Source organism: Neolamprologus brichardi, chromosome 3, assembly GCF_056152115.1.
Source record: "Neolamprologus brichardi isolate AB-2024 chromosome 3, ASM5615211v1, whole genome shotgun sequence".
In the NCBI taxonomy this organism is placed as follows: Eukaryota; Metazoa; Chordata; class Actinopteri; order Cichliformes; family Cichlidae; genus Neolamprologus; species Neolamprologus brichardi.
In genome coordinates, this window is record NC_142106.1 from 59,412,320 (window position 1) to 59,430,246 (window position 17,927).

General features: G+C 40.5%; 1 protein-coding gene across 3 annotated transcripts in view; it reads right to left on the reverse strand.

Annotated features, from left to right (window-relative positions):
• The window catches only part of LOC148105978 (protein NLRC3-like), a 663,817-nt gene extending 657,796 nt beyond the window's left edge, over nt 1-6,021 (reverse strand). The window contains exons 1-4 of one of the 3 annotated variants that reach the window (XM_087837930.1): nt 5,895-6,021; nt 5,709-5,810; nt 4,345-4,423; nt 71-263 (exon numbers count right to left, since the gene is read on the reverse strand). In XM_087837930.1, coding sequence (XP_087694056.1) covers nt 71-263; nt 4,345-4,423; nt 5,709-5,810; nt 5,895-5,983 — 463 coding nt within the window. In that variant the 5' untranslated portion in view covers nt 5,984-6,021. Of the gene's footprint in view, nt 1-61; nt 264-4,344; nt 4,424-5,708; nt 5,811-5,894 lie in introns of all 3 variants that reach the window. The other 2 variants (XM_087837931.1, XM_087837922.1) reach the window with 2 other exon arrangements.
• Nucleotides 6,022-17,927: the final 11,906 nt, after the last annotated feature.

The window sequence follows — 17,927 nt, forward strand, 5'->3', positions numbered from 1 at the left end:
TGGTGTCATGAGTGTCTCATTTTTCTAACAGCTTAAATCTTTAGATAAATCCTCTTACTGCTCTGCAGACGGTCAGCCAGCTCCTCCTGCTTCATTCTCCTCAGGAAGTCCACTGTGATCTTCACAAATGCCTCTCTGCTGCTGCTCCTCTGCTCATCATCCTCCCTCTGAAACTCCAAGCACTGGGGCTTATTTGGATTCAGAGCCTTCTGGATCTTCTTCAGCTCGTTCTTCACAAAAGTGATGATGTTTTCCTCCAGCAGCTGGAACAGAATACTTTATGAATGACCCACCACTCTGAACTTCAGTCTCCACAACATCCACTTCTTTACGATCAAGGGGCATATCATCCACGACCTCTTCACCAATTATAAGTTTGACTTTATCTGATTAACTCAGACATTCTCCAAAACGTTGATTCTGTTCATATGAATGCAGTGATTTCATTTGGAGAAACATTTCACTGGTGTTCAGAGCTGAACTATTACTATAACTGATCCCACTCACTGTGAACAACACATTTGGATCTGATTTGCTGCTCTGGTTTACACGTGAACTTCCACTGCTGCTGTCACCAACTTGAGAGGCTCTACAGAAAAACTGGACTTGTCCATAAAAATAATAAACTACATTATAAGGACAGCATTGCCCAATCAACTCTAATTACTATGGCCATGTTATCTCTTCTAATTAAGGTACAGGCACTCAAACTTGCTGCTTTCAGTGAGAAGTCAAATGTCTGAATATGAGCTGGAAGCTGCTGAGAGTCCTCCCTCCTTCCCGTCGGGTTTACTTTCTCTACTACTTTCACTATAAACACGCCCCTTTCATGCACCTGCAGAGGGCCACCAGCAGATGGAGCTGTCTTAAACAAATCCACTTGGATAGTTAGCTGTCGATGATTTTCTCAGTATGATTGTAGGATTTTGAGTTATTCTTTAGATTTATTTAAACACTTATATTGTGCACAAGTGTTGAGTGACCCATAATTTCTCTGTACTTTTCATAAGAGCAGCCAGACTTTCAGCTAGTTTTTCTTTTTGAAGTGCTCTGCAGGCTTTATGAAGGCGTGTCAAAGTTGTTCTGCTTTTTAAATCATTTTCAGTCCTCGTACAGGAACATTCTTCAAGCTAAATCCAAGTGTGTTAGACCAGAGTAAACTTGATAGATATGTGTGTGTGTGTAACTCTTAGAAGCTGTTTGGCTGCTTTTTATGGGGGCTGGGTCTTTGGAAAGTGAGCAAACCACAGTTTTAGTAACACACCCTGAACTGCACACTTTAACAAACAACATGAGATTTTAACTGTAATGTAAAAATCCTGTGATTCATTGTTATTAAGCACAAACACATCTATGGACCCGTTTCCATTAGTAGCTGCTCAGATCGACTCACAACAGGTCGCCACGACTGGACTGGATCCACTGGTTTCCATTACAGTTGAGGACCACCTAATGTGGTCGTCTCAATATAGCCGAGTGTCGACTCACATCATTAGTAAGTGTTAATGCTCCTAATTTCCATCATATTTGTCATTTATTTCTCAAAGTTATTGAAGAAACAGTTATTCAGCTTCATTCTCACTGATCTCAACTACAAACTGTTTCACTTTGGTTTCTGTTTAAAGCCTCGATGTTTAAAACGTTTCCCTGTGATCAATGTTCCCCCTAATGTTTCATGTGTCTGAACACACAAACTCCCTGAGCGTCCCTTGGACCACTGTGAGCAACTGCAGACGTGTGCACTGTGGTCACGCCAGCATCGAATCCATCCAATTTACATGTTTATTAAAGTAATCTAATTACAGCATTTATGTTAGACTACTTTTAATTAACTGTTTTAGCCCACTTACAATGACAATGAAAAACAACCTTGTTCATGACCTGTGTAGCATGTTAACACTATTGGAAGTAAAAATAACTTGAACTCCAATTTTGAAAAAACAACTTTCATTCTTCTCTTTTTTTTAATAAAGCTCTGACTTGTATTATGACTCTGTGGTCTGGGAGAGAGTCTGTAACTCTGGATGCAAAATACAGTAAATAATGACCAGTGCTGGGCAATTAATTATATAGTTACTTCTTCAAAAAGTTAAAACAAAGTTTCTTGCAGCTGTTTACCTAAAAATGCAGCCAAGGCGTTTTTTAAATAAACATTTCAAATTTTTTACAGAACAATCAGCTGTTCTGCATCAAATTTGATGCCACACAAATTATTTGTGCCACTCCAAAAAATAATTTCTGTCCAATATGAGATGAAGGAGAACAACAGCCTGATACCTGCAGGCCTGACAGCAGCAGATGTATCACTGCTGTAACACCTTTAACATTCAGCAGTCGCCTCATTGTTCTGACACACACAACAACACTATTGACTACACTACACACTAACTAAACACTAACTACACAAGATTTGCGCTAAATGTCACAAATCTCTCACACCTCAAAACACCGCCGTCACTCCTAAAACTTCCCCCTTCCTAAACAACTAAATGCCCTGTTTTGATTGGTCGACATGGTACTTTTTTCGACCAATAGGAAAGGGTGGGGGGTGTTTTGGTTTCATCTGTACTCACAGGTTGAGAGTGCTTTCCTTATAAAACGCTGTTTTTACTGTTTCTTCCTGCAGCAAATATATACAACAATATTATTCAGGAAGAAAACCAAACAACCAAACCAACTCCAATGGTTGTACACGTTGTCATTAATGTGCAGGGCTCGCAAAATCGCTAGCCCGACGTCCCGGGTCTAGCGATTTTTCCAGTCGGGCTACCAAAATCTATCTCTGCCCGTCGGGCTGTCATAGGAAAAATATATGTCAATGCTTTTGCATTCTTTCGGAAATGTAGCTGGGTAATTATGTCATTGGCATCGGTGAACCACTGTCAGTATGTGACATATTGAAATCGCGTTTGAGTTTGCGCTTGTTTTTTGCTTTCACTTTGCAATCGCGCGACCTGTGTATAGAGAGCGACAGCACTGATTGGTGAGTGATGATAATTTGCGCACCAATTCCTCTGACATCATCTTATCAATCGTTAGCTTACTATGCAAACATGACAAGTGAAATCTCCCGCAGCTTAAACATGTGAGAGGTTGATCGCGCAGAGAATCGCTGAGCGTTATGTGAGTGCCTGTGTAAAAGTAGCAGGATATATATTTTAGTTCTGCTGAGCCAAATAAGACAGGTCAGCGTGAAGAAGTGACAGCCAAAGAAAAGCTTACCACAAAACGGAAAAGTTATGACAAATCAGACTATAAGGCAAAAAGAAAGTGCAGCTTTATGGTTTCATGGACAAAAGAATTTCTGTGGCTGCAATATGACGAGCTAAATAACCAGGGCTGCACATAAGTGGTCCGCAGGTGCGCATTCGCTGTCAAAATAAAAAACGTGCACAAGATAAGAAGTTGCAACGCGTGTTTGCGTACATAAGATTTTCAGGAGGAGGACAGACATTTGTTTAGAACTCTTAAAGATGTCGAAGAAGCTCCTTTAAGCAATTACTTTGGTGTTCCTCCACCTCCAAAGAAATGTCAGGAGTCCGAACCACAAAAGAAGCGTATTCTCGGAAAAGTGGTTGCAGGAGGTGAGCTGGCTTCAAACAAATGATGAACGCACAGAGATGTGGTGCAGAATGTGCCGTGAAAATCCCACTCTAGGACAAAAACAGCCTTTTATATGGACGCAAACGTGCGCTGCAACTTCTTATCTGGTGCGCGTCTTTTATTTTGACAGTGAATGCGCACATGTGGACCACTTATTTGCACTCGTGTAAATAACATAATGTTCTGCCGGGTGTGTTGTTGGTTTTCCCTCGATTTCTGAGTCAACAAGCGCCTTTGTTACTGGGACCAGTAATTTTAAGAAAGGCCCCCATTAGAAATGCATTATTGCTCAGTCTGCAATATCTTCCCCAGAACAAACACCAATTGCAAATAACATACTAAAAATAAACCTGAAAAATCAGTTTAGACCAGCGTACTATATTGCGAAGAGTGAAGAGTGATTAGCTGCGTATATACAAATGTGAATCACATCATTGGCTGGAGCAGCCAGTCACTGACTAACACTGCAAATCAGAATTGTTAACATATTTACTTTAATTTCAATTCAGGTGGATTTTGTTTGTGTAATGCAGATTTTCTGTGCACAGAGACGTGCCAGCAGTGCACAATTGCACACGTGCAGCTTAGAGGGAACATTGCCTGTGATCACATTTGCACCGTCTGATTTCAAAGTTTGTTTCTTTTGGACATTTAGTCCACAGAGTCCTTGGTGTTCTGAAAGGGACCTATAAATAAATGTATTATTAATAATAATAAAGTAGTTGTTGTACATGTACAGACCATAAATATGGAGTCCAGCTGTGTTTGATGCTGCTGGGCAGACTGACCACTGGGAACCTCTGAGCTCTGCTGGTCCACTCTGTGGAGGAACCATGGACACACACACACACACACGCACACGCACACACACACACACACACACACACACACACACACACTTTGATGATTGAAATGTGAATTTAGCCTCTAAAAGCTGTGTTCAGTCACTTTTGCTGCTTCCCTTGTTGCATCTGTATTTGTAGTTTCTCTGTCAGAGATCAAAATGATCAATAATACAAATGATCCTCCAGAGTCCTTCCACTGTTATCCTGATCACTGACACTTCTTTGTTGTGTTTTAAACTCTGTAAAAACACAAAGATCATAATTCCCTGAATGACTTCAGTGTTTTTCTAACTGAACTTTGTTTCAAAGGCAGTTTCTCAGTAAATGTACTTGTGTGTACTTGTGAAACGTCATCATTCACAGATCAAGTACGTTTCAACTCAAAGTACGTATAAAGCCAAGTGTGTAAGTTCATCTCTGAATGTTTGTGATTCCTACGTTAAGTTTAACAACGATATATGAAGCTGGGACGTCTGTGCGCTGCTGAGTCTGTTTGTTTGTTCATTCCAACCATCAAACTGTTCACCTGCAGCACAGTTTGTTTGTTTTTCAAAGTAAAACTGTGAAACACTTTTTTCATGCTTGTTTTTTTCATACAACAGCTCACACTGACATCATCCTGATAAAAGATGAGTGCAGGAAAACCGTGTTTGCATTTATTTGCACTGCTTTCCATGCGTGAATGAGGCGAGTATCAAAGTGCTCAGAGGAGAAAAGCTCCATATAAGAACCATTACTCCCAGTATTATTCCAAACTGGTCCAGCCTATAAAGATGAACTCTGTGTGAACAGCTGACCTGTGTCATGTGACCAAGAACACAAACATGATCTACTGTCAGATCAGGACACGTCACAGTTACTGTGTTACTGTTTAACAGCACACTGCAACATTCACACGTTCATCTAACAAACTGGATCATTAACAGCTGCATTTTCACACGTTTCACTTTGATTCACTACAGATTCAGCAGACAGAAAGAAGCTGATGAGGAAACAACAGTTCATTTCTGTCCTGGTTGATGAAGATGGCAGCACTGCTGAGGAGCAGGAAGTGGGGATCAGACTGAGTGAAGAGTTTCAGGACAGAGAGTTTGAGAACATCTCCTCTTCCTAAAAATAATCTCTGAGTATCTGCTGTGTTTGTGGAAACACTCCAACACACAGCGCTGCACATATGAACATGTGTGTGAAACAGAGCTGACATTAAACATGATGGAGGATTTATTCACAAACACACAACAACATTTACACACACATTACCTCTCTGCAGGACGACACACGCCTGATTTAAAGTGAATACCAGCATGTTTAGACCGGTCACTCTGTAAGGACACAGAGCTGGGTGGAGGTCCAGGCTGGTTCCTGTGAATAATGATGGAGCAGTGATGTGAGTGCTGAGCTGTGACATGGAGAAGAGTCATGGACAGTTAGAGATGGTCATCTCACCTCTGAGCTTTGCTCTGGCTCTCATGTTCCCCACACAGAGTGCTTTTAGAGGGAGGGACTCCCTCCTCTCTGTCCTCACACTGATCCATGCTGCTCAATTCACATCAGCTCACACACACTTTCTACCTTCACCTGCAGAGGAAACACAAATCATTCATGTGCACATCAGCTGAAATCCTCTATAACAAGGCGAACTGAACCTTGTGCTACATTAATATAATAATAAAATAATGTTAGCACATGGGAATAGAAACTTTGTTACAGTCTAAATTTTAATTCTAATCAATACTCAGCTTGACCATTGTTGTGTACGTCACAAGCAGAGAAACATAAAGGTAAGAAAAGCTGTATTTTGTTGCCTAAATTGTAGAGGGTGACCTTGCCTCTGCACCTAAACAGAAAAATGAGAACAGTCAGACATAAAGTGGAATTCAGCAGGTGGAAGAACCCTAAGATGTAACCTGACTCTGACTTTGAACACTACAGTCACTGTACTGCACTCCAGCACAGTAAATCCACAGCACCGCAACCTGACCTGTAGAGTGTTTGAATAACACAAAGGTAATTTACCTCAGTTTGTTCTGTGGGACATTTCACAATAAAACAACATCATCAAATACAAATATCTGATTCAACAATGATCAGATAGAAATTACATGTAAAGTCTATTAAAGTCTATAAAACTTGTCCTTCACTCTCTTCTAATATGCCTACATGCTTATATAGGGTTAAACCTGTGGTTGCATTGTGCATTTAGTTGCAACTCATAACTTCAGCATCTGTATTAGAAATAACAGACGGCTTTTTTTGTTGTTTGGGGTTTTTTGGGGGCTTTTTTTTGGGGGGGGGGGGGGGGGCTTTGTTGTGAAAAATATATCTGTAATCACTTTGATTTTTCTTTTGAAGTTTAAAATAGATCAGTGCTAAAATCATGACAATATGAAACAAATTTAATGTTTATTAATGGATACAAGACTTAAATGAACATATCACTAGAACCCCGTGTAATAACCTCCACGTTTTACAAAAACCTGCCTATTTATGCAGTTTTTTAACAAACGTTTTATCAACATTAACCTTTATATTGAACTTAAACCTGTCTTCAGTTGGATTTGTGATTATTTTCAAGTTTCAGCATTTTTAAATGATCAGCATCCAAAATCGCATCATCATATTCACTTCTGTTTACGCAGGCATTTTAACATCCACAGAATTTGTAGATCAAGTTTGTTTGTTAAACTCCTGCATGCTTTTGTTTTGTTCCTGGTACTTTTAAAGGTCTTTCTTATTGTCAGTGCTGCACATGTGGATTTCATTCATCGCACTTGTTTTGACTTCTGAGTGTAGAGTCTATAAAAACTAATTTAAAGCTTTTTTCCCTCCAGCTTCTCTGTTATTGTCATCAGTCGGCCACGCTCACACAAATCCACCTAATATGAAGTTAATTAAATAATAAAAGGACTATGAATTATTGACATTTTAGTCCCTGTTGTTTTTAAACCTGTATTACTGCGCTATAAATGAATCATTATACTGTTTTGTTATAAGCTCAGTGATTCCAGCAGCTTCTCTGGGTTATTCCCATCAATTTAGACTCAATTTAGACAGTCAGCTATTACATTTGTTTAGATATTCCACTTTCTGTACTCCAGATTCATCAATTTCTGTGTTTATCAAAATCTTTAACCAAACTAAAGATATCTGTGAAATGGACGGTATATTCAGTTCATGTAAATATATCTGCATTTACTCCAGGTGACATCACTCCAGTTGTTTTGATGGTGGCTCCTAATATTTAACCTACTCTTTCACAGAAGAGCTGCCTAATCGCTGAGTAACTTTGTTTCTTTTTTGATTCAGGTTTACTTGAGTGCACATGTATTTTGGGTTTAGTCAGTGAAGTAACTTTATGTAATTCAAAGTTCAATTCATTTTTATTTTATTCCAGTTCATCTGTTAATCCCCCCCCCCCCCCCCCCTCTCTTTAAATCAGTTTGCTTCTGATTGCTCCTCTGTTACTTCTACAAACAGTATCTGCTGCTTAGGGCCACCACTTCCTCCACGTGCCGCTGCGGAGATTCAGAAAATGAATCTGAACCTGAAAAACAGATTTTCTATGTGTTTTATTGGAAATCTTTGTTTCTTATATTTTCTCCCCTGACATGTAGATCTGTACTGTATTAGAGTTCATAGCGGGAACAAAGATCCCAGCATGATTTCTCTGTTTGGGAAATCTTCCAGTTATTTCCTTGAACCTGGTTAGTGAACTGAGTCAGTGCTAGACTGTATAAATGCTGTTTCACTGGATGCTACCACATAAAACACATTTAGCAGCTCACCATTCTCTAAGGCTACGTTCACTCTGCAGGTCTTGATGCTCAATTCTGATTTTTTGATCAAATCTGATTGTTTTGTCTGCTCGTTCACACTACAAATAAAATGTGACAGCAAACGCGCTCTAGTGTGAACGCTCAAAGCGGCCGCATGCACAAAAGAAGACGTCACACACAACGCGCTCTGTTTAGACCCAGAGCAACAGTGTTGTTTGACTGATGGCCTTAATATAAAGACTTCAGACTTTACGTTTCCCACTTTTTGCTTTAAGTTATAAAGTTATTTTGTTATTTACATTTGGCCTAATAATGATCCTTATTGCTGTTTTAGAGGAGCGCTGCTTCAAAGGATAGTTGCAGATTTCTGTCAGAATCTGCAGATTATACAGAACAAATAAAATGTTCACGTTTCTCCAACGTTGTCTTCCCAGCAGTTTCACTGGATGGACAGGAAGCGTTCATGATGTCTTCTCCGGCGCTGATAATTGGCGTCTGTCTTGTGTCAGTGACGTAAAAGACGGATTTAAAGTGACATGACCATCAAACAGCAGCTTTCTGAAACATCAGATATGTATCAGATTCAGGACCACATACGAAAGTGACCCAGATCGGATTTGAAAATATCAGATTTGTGCCGTTCACACTGTCACCATGATGGATTTGGGTCACATAGGGTCAAAAAAGTCGGATTTGATGCGCTTTCGCCTGCAGTGTGAACGTAGCCTAATATGGAGAACACCAGATCTGCAGCAGGGTTTGGATTTTTGTCCTTTTATCTTGATGGCATGTGAACAAGGTTTTTGTTTGATTGTTTGTTTTAAATCAGCTAACTTGTGGAGAAACTAGAAAGAAAAACTTCTAAAGATCCTCAAACACAGTCCGATCAGAAGAAGTGGGTCCTGAGCATTAAAGTCAGCATTAGCTCTCTGCTCTGTCTTACATCATTTTCATGAAAAGATATTTTAATGATTTTGGTGTTTTCAGCCAAGGAAACCATGTCCATGAACATTTATAGCACCAAAATAGAAAAACTAGTAGCTGCATGCAGCATAGTTTCAGTTTTCAGAACACCTGACCTCAGTGATGCACCAATGGTAACAACACTCATTTAACAGAGCTGTATAAAGGCTAAGAGACATCAGGGGTTTGATTTAGATCATACATTTGATTTATTTTATGTCATGACATAAAATTAATTTGTTTTATGTCAAGTAAATTAAAATATCTCACTTCCTGTTCTGTTCTATCAACTCCATCAGTTTCTGTGATGCCTCAGTGATCAGCCATCAACAGAAGAATGTTTAACTTCCTCATGTTTAAGTGCGTCACACTATGCCTGTGTTTGAACATTAAACATGTTATTACATGTAACTTTACTGTGCGCTGTTTCTTCTGTTTTTGAATCAAGTCTTCTGTTTTTCATGATAAACGAGTCCTTGTTAAAGATGTTAAAGGAAAGCATCAGCAGTCAGGAACAGATGGCTTCGAGCCCTCTGCTGACCAGGAGCAGCACAAGGTCTTAGACAGACTCAGACCTGATCTTCTGGACACAACCGTCTGATTCTTGTTAAAAAAGTTCAGATCTTTCTATCTGAACATTTCCCACACAGGTAAGAATTCACAAAAGACCAAACAACTAATTACTTTTGTCCCTTGAACAGTTCATTTGTGTTTAATTTGAAACAGATCAAACACTAGTATCAGGCTTGCGTTCTGCACTTTATATCTTACACATCTTCAGTTATGGAGTGAGAGGTTTAAATGTGTTTGAGGCTGTGAGACTTTGCTCTTACATTAAAGTCATGATTTACTGAGAATTCATCACAACAAACAGAATCGTAACATGCATCAGTTCAACTATTTAACTCATCTAAATGTACCATTAAGTGACTGGATAAATGTATTTAATACAAGAGTAACCTGGTTCGTTGGCAAAGGTTTGTAGCTAAATTCAGGGCAACAAACTTAAATACAATCAAGTGACTCTTCATTCAGACTGAAAATAGTTCAAAAAGGACAAAGTTCAAAGTGTTCAACAAAAAATTGCAAAGACTTCAATGGGATGGCAACACACAGACACAAGAGACACACTGTGACCAACTAACAGTGATTAAAATCTTCAAACACTAAAAGAAGTCAGACTCAGGTCCCTGATTAAAACACAATAAACACAAAACCCTCAGAGTGTGACAGCAGCAATCAATGTGTTCATCACAATAGAAAGACACAGAAAAGCAGAAGAGTCCAAATATATTTTTAAACTTGTGTATTTTAAACTTGCAAACTCCATATGCAGATATTATCAGCACACACAGCATTTAAAACATGAATCTTATGTCTGATTGACTTTGCAGTGACCCTGAACTAAACTGAGCTGCTTTGTTTTGTGTTTTTTCACTTCAGTAAAACCTGAATGCCAACTTCTTAACAACAAACTGATTTGATCTCTTTGTCCTTGTTTAAAGGGAAAAACAATGTTACATGACGATACTGATTAGTGTCAGTTGGGTCTAAAGTTACACACAGAACCATTTAAACTGTTGATCACAGTAACAAATGTTTAAGTGCAGAGTAACTGACTGATAATCAGTGTGGATTCCAATCAATCAATAATCTATAATCATGTGTCTTCAAACACAAGCGATCCAAAGTGTGTCCTGAAATAAGAGCTGAACATCTGGTCCAAACATCACAGAGCAGAAACAAACAAACTGTTAAAGGAGGAAACAACACAAACGTACAGTTTCTTCAAACACCAACAACAAGCTCCACAGCTGGACACCAAACACAGAAACCCAGGTGAGCTGCTTCCTGGAAGGAGGCGGGACTCCACCTGAAGTAGGACAGGAGTCAGATTTTCACAATAAGAGCATGCTATTCTCTAGTTAATTTAAGATTTGGCTCATTCCTTCTCATTGCCACTTCAAGGTACTAACACTTATTTCATGTGGGAAAGCGCCCTTAACCCCTTCAAAGTTTATACGTCACAGTTCTTTAATACGTCGGCTCAACTGTCAACAACGTTGAGTCCAGATGTGTGGACAGCTTTGTGCTTCCTCAAACCTTTGTTCAAGTTCAATACAGTGCTCCCTCATTATAACGCGGTTGTACAAAAGGCAGTTGGCAGAACTGACGAACAGAGCCACATCTGCAGAGTAAATATATCAGCATACAGCTGCCAAATAGCCAATGAGCGGGAAGGCAACCCATCCTCTTCACCAATCAGAAGACACAATTCTACCTCATCATTACGCTTCGACGCAGAGAGTTCGGTCAGAGCTGCAGGTGGGGAGAGTCAGCAGAGGTGTGCGTCCATGAGACTGTAAGTTTCTGTGTTTTATCCTGTTTGTTCTTTGCTGCGGCCATTATCCTCCTTTGTTTAAATCCTTGGCGCACACTTAGTTTACCGAATGTTACTGTCATTTACTGCGAAGCAGCCTCTGCCAGGCGCTCATTATGGGACCGTCACTAATTTCTCATGTTGGCACTTGTGTAAAGTGCCTAGTTAGGATTTATGTAAATAGTTGTGACGGAGTTACGCCGTCCTGGGCCGCAGACAGCTGATCTGGGCGCATACACGCACCACCACCATTAGTTTCTACAATTACTGTGAATGACGTGTTTGTACTGCCATTTATATCCAACAACATCAAGCAGTTAAATCAGAGAGTTCATGTTACTAACAGCTCAGCTCTCTGCAGCAGACAGAGGCTGGACTTTAAAATCAATGAAGATCTTTAGACGCGTCACTCTTTAAGGACACACAGCTGGGTTCAGGTCCAGCAGGTCTCCCATAGATCCTGTTAGAGAAGAAAATGTGTTTTTCATTTGCAGGCACAGAAGCTATTGAAGACTAAGCACACCTTCATTATCCTAAAGAGAAACTGGTTTGCAGGCTAAACATAAGCAGTGTAAGTCTCTGCAATGTAAGAACAGAGATAAACACTGTCATTTACACTGTTCAGGATTATGGTCGTACTGTGAGCAGCTGGAGTTTAAATGTATTATATGTATGTAAGAATTCCTCTGGGTTATTCAAAGAAAAGGCTGAGGATGAGTTGGTTAGAGCACAGAGTTTAAATACATGGACTGAACCATGTGACCTTTACAGACAGCTGGGACCAGAGTCTAGCTCAGCCCTGAAATCTTTGCTGTTTTCACTTGATAACAGCAGCTGTTTAAAGTTACTGAGTGTGTTTGACAGTAAAGTGAATGTAAATGTGAGACACTGTGTGCTCACAGCTAAAGGCTGCAGTCAGCTGTGTTAGAGCCTCTTTCACACAATGATCCTTTAATAAACACTCAGAGCTCCATGTAAATGTAAACCACGTGGAAGCTTTAAACATTAATGTGTTTTCAAATTAAAAGCAGCACTTCCTGTCTCCATGGAGGAAATGTAAACCACGTGGGAGCTTTAAACATTAATGTGTTTTCAAATTAAAAGCAGCACTTCCTGTCTCCATGGAGGAAATGTAAACCACGTGGGAGCTTTAAACATTAATGTGTTTTCAAATTAAAAGCAGCACTTCCTGTTTCCATGGAGGAAGTGTAAACCACGTGGGAGCTTTAAACATTAATGTGTTTTCAAATTAAAAGCAGCACTTCCTGTTTCCATGGAGGAAATGTAAACCACGTGGGAGCTTTAAATATTAATGTGTTTTCAAATTAAAAGCAGCACTTCCTGTTTCCATGGAGGATATGTAAACCACGTGGGAGCTTTAAACATTAATGTGTTTTCAAATTAAAAGCAGCACTTCCTGTTTCCATGGAGGAAATGTTGGATCTCTGATTCTTTCACGTCCATGTTAAACAGCTGCTGCGATGAACTGTGACTGTTAGCAGTAATTAAATATGTCTGCACACTGTGAGAGAGCCGTCCTCCATCAGTGAGGCTGACAAACGCTCACACTGGGAACAGGAAGCAGATTTCTGTCTGACTGTCCTGATGGACAAAGGATGAAATCATCTGTGACACAGTCAGCCTGTTACAGCCCATAATAACAATGAACACTTATTAAAATATGAAAGGATCACGTTAGATAAAACTGTTTTTAATAACATATGTAAACAGATCCAACAACATTGACACAATTAAGATCAAATCATTAGTTCCAGCTCACATGGACTGGAGTGAGGACACCAGTGACTGAAAGAACCAGTGTTTCCATCAGACTCATGAACATCATCATGTGTTATGTTAGTGTCTCATTCAGCACAGACACATTATTTCTGTTAGGTCCTGTCAGCTGTCAGCACTCTGTACAAGCACGACTGTGAACAACAGACTTCTTTTAAATGTGTCACATAAACATTCAGTGTGGATTTGATCCAGATGTTTCTCCGTATGTAAGTTACTCAGGCATCAAATAGATTTGAAGTCTTTATGATCCTGAGCTGACTTCAAACAAGGAGCTTCTCAGACTAACAGCACGAGCACAAAACTGAAAGGATGAGAAACAAAAGTTTGATTTTAATGCTTCACAGAAAATCTATTTGAATACGCTGGAGACTCATTTAGGTCACTGCTGTTGTTTCACTCAGTGCAGCGTTTCTGAAATGTCTTTGTGTTATAGTGAATTTTGAGCTTTGCAGGATACAAAGAAGAAGAAATCAAAGATTACAGCAGGTAGTTGTACAGAGGACGTCAGCTGATGGAGCAGAGGGAGGCCGACTGTAGATGAATGAGGAGGTGAAGGCCTGCAGGCGGGTGGAGACAGAGGAGGTGATGTCACTAATGACTTCAGAGCAGCTTTCTCCTTATTGTGTGGATGCTTTAAGGCATCCACACTATTGTTTTCCTGTTTCTCTTTATTCTTTATACTTTATTATTCCAGTTGCTTCCGTACGTTTTTTGGCACTTAACTACTTCCACAATTTTCAGCCGATTTTCACCGTTCAAATTTTAAACTATTCTGCTATTTCTGCTAATGATCGCTATGACTTTTGCTATTTTTTGCTATTATACTTTTTAAAATATTAAGCTTTTTTCCTTTAATTTGTCCCATTGAAATGAATGGAAAACTTCCGCAATTCTGCTAAAACTTTCTTGTTTTTGAAACTTAACTACTTCCTCATATTTCATATTTTCATATTATTACAAAGAAGAAGAAATCAAAGATTACAGCAGTTAGTTGTACAGAGGACGTCAGCTGATGGAGCAGAGGGAGGCAGACTGTGGATGAATGAGGAGGTGAAGGCCTGCAGGCGGGTGGAGACAGAGGAGGTGATGTCACTAATGACTTCAGAGCAGCTTTCTCCTTATTAACATAGTTGTTTGGTCACGTTGTGTTGTAATGAGACACGTACAGTTTGTGGACCCGGGGCTTTGTGTGTTTGTGATCAGTCTTGGTGTTGAGGATTTCTCCTGTTCAGCTCCAACAAAGTTGGAGCTAAAACTCTTCCTGTAGCCACGTGTGCTTTGCATTCTGCAGCAAAGTTCTACAGATGTGCAAAGATCTGGGCGAGCAATGAGCTGTGACATCAACATGAACTTTCTGTTTCCTCCAAAAGTCCACAGCACTTCCTGTTGTTGCTCAGACGTGACTGAGAACTCTTTTAAATGACTTAGCTGTATGCTAGCTACACTCTGACTTTCAGCTCAACGTCTTTTGCCACCAGGATGTTTCCCTCAAAGATGCTTGTAGGTGGATCTGACTGCGGCCAATCACACACAGATAGACCAGTTATTTAGGAGCTGTTATGGTTGTAAATTATAGGTTTATTACTCAGAAAATGATTAATGAAGTATTTAGATAATAACGATGTTTCAGATGATTAACATACAGGATAATTCTGGTTCTATAAATGTTATGAAGTTTGATTTCTCTGAGGTTTCATAAATACTCATCTCTGATTGTAATTTCTGGTAACTGAGACACTTACTAGTTGTTATTGTTAGTTAGTGCTTTTGTCTGATCTCAACGAAGGTGACGATTATTCAGACTTTCAGGAGGTTTTAGATGAAACTGAAAGGCCCACAGAACCAAACACGTCTCAGCTGTGATCACAGCAGAAACAGAAAAACACAAAGTGATCAAACACATACCAAAGCCTACACTGCCATCTAGTGACAGAAACTAGTACTGCTAGACAACCAGGCTGCTTTAAAGCAGGTGATATTTAGGTTGAAAAATAAAAAATAAGTTGATAATAAACATTTGACAAAATCTTTTGGCAGCTAACATCTGGAAGTGAGCTGTTCTTTGGTGGTAATTAACAGTTTATTCTTGTTGGTAATTATGTAATGAAGGGTAGCAGTAAAAGTCACACACACACAGAAATGTTCCTCCATGGCTGACAACAACAACTACAGACACGTCTGTGACTGCGATGAACACCTGAGTGTAAGACGAGGACTGAATATGATACAGTAACAGTCAAATATGAATGTGTGTAACAGCATGATTATGTATTATACATATATCAGAAATATGTGACATTTTACAGCATGTCAAATCTATCTGAACATGAAACCAGTGTTAAAACCATTTCAGTCTCAGTCAGTGTTACTGAAACATTCATCTCCAACAGCATCACTGACAGACAGTTGGAGCAGCTACAGTCAAATCATTGATCAGTGTTTTTAGAACATTAGCTGCTGTTGCTGCACTAGTGCTGCTGCTCTCTTTCTCTTATTGTAGGTCTTTAGCTAACAACATCAAGTGTCTTCATGTGACTGTTGTCTAATGTTCAAATGTAGATAACACCACCTGCACCACCCTGTTCCACAGCACAGCCCTCTCATGTAGGCTTGGCTGCAGCACATATTAGCAGCTGCAGTGACATCAGCTTTCTGTGCAGCACTAGACAGGAGATCCCAGCTCCAAGATTAACAGACTGAAGGAAATACAAATGAAAGTTACAGTAAACTGAAATCTTGGAAACACAACATGAAACAGCGTGGGAAATATGTTCATATTGCATAAAACATGTGTTGCATTACAGATATTTATATATTTAAGGTGGGATGGGCTCATCCACCCACTCTCACACCATCATATCACCATCCTGGGTTAGTGTCTTGGTCTCAGCTCACAACATCAGCACAGTCTCGGCTTGGCTGAGGTAGTTGAGTGGTTCTTGTTGTCCCTGACAGCTGCAGGGACAGTGCCATCAGCCATGCAGCAGCACAATGACTGCTCAAAGTCAGTGTGGCTCAGTCTACTGTAAACATTGTCCTAAAGTGGTGGCAAAGTGGCTGCAAGCTGCCTGTACATGCACTCCCAGTACGTGCACCTGCAGATGATATCCACAAAGCTCTGAGTGTCACAGAGTGGGCCTGTGCTCAGGTCACTCTGCCCCATTGAATTCTACTGACAGAGTTTTACAAGTGTGAGGAAAGTTATATATACAAGTTGGTGGCTGATAAGTTCTTGTAGTGACACCTCACCCCGTGGTTCTTATTGGTTAATAGTAGCTTAGAGCATCTGCACCAATCATAAAAGCACCAAGTTTGGAGCTCGTGGGTCTCTGCAAGTAAGTCCCTGTAATGTTGGCCAAGCCTGATATACTAGAAACATCTGTCATTACCAGCAGATGAAGCTGCCCTCAAAGCAGGATCTCACTTTAAACCTGACTAAAGAATTTGCTATTAGCATACTATGGTTATATGTCTCTCTCTCCTGTCTCTCACCTGTCTGCCTGGGCGGAGCTCAGCTGGGCTCCGCCCTTGGCCCACGCACCTGCCGTGAATCTACCTGATGACCTGGACTCGTCGTGTGATTCCTCTGTTTATGCTCACCGCAGTTCTCTTGTGCTCAGGTTCTCGGACTTGTCCGTGACCCCGATCTGTTTCCCTGGTGGCGTGGAGTGGAGTGAGAGTGAGTGAGCTGAAAACAAATACGAGAGGAACGAGTGAGCAGAGCGTGTGTTGGACTTTGTCCCTTTTCCCCTGGACCATTGCACATCCTGCCCTGTACACGTGGGGTTTGTAAATAAATGTACGACTGCTGTTCTATGTCTGTGAAGCTTCTCAGTCATCCAGGTCATCGTAGTCAAAGGAGCTGCAAAGAAAAGCGTCTGGACTTCTTTAAGTTACTTGAAGACGTTTCACCTTCATCCGAGAAGCTACTTCAGTTCAAAGGTCAAATGGTGGAGAGTCCCAGATATAAACCTAGTGGGAGTTTCCCCCCACAGAGGGACAAAAGGACCCCCTGATGATCCTCTAATCACCTGAGCCAAGGTGTGAAACTGGGTGTGGGTCCCAATCAGCCAGAGTTTCAGGTGAGCTCATTGTGAAACCTGGCCCCACCTTATCATGTGATTTCCTGAGGTCAGATGGCCCAGGATGTGAGTGGGCGTTAAGGCGTCTGGGGAGGGAACTCAAAACTGGATTATAGATGGCAGAGAGTTGGTGTCGTAAACCACCGCCTCTGTTCAAAGATGGTCGCTCACAGTGGACATAGATGCTTCTTTCACTCCTCTTTCAAACCATCTGTCCTCTCTGTCCAAAATGTGAACACTGGCATCCTCAAAGAGTGACCTTTGACCTTTAGATGCAGATGGACAGCTGAGTCTTGTCCTGTGGAGGTGGCTCTTCTGTGTTGTGCGCTTGTGAAGTGGCTGTTTGGTCTCTCCGATGTAGAGGTCTGGGCATTCCTCGCTGCTGTACAGCAAACACCACATTGTTAAGTCTGTGTTTTGGCGTTTTGTCTTTTGGGTGAACCAGTTTGTGTCTGAGTGTGTTGCTGGGTCTGAAGTA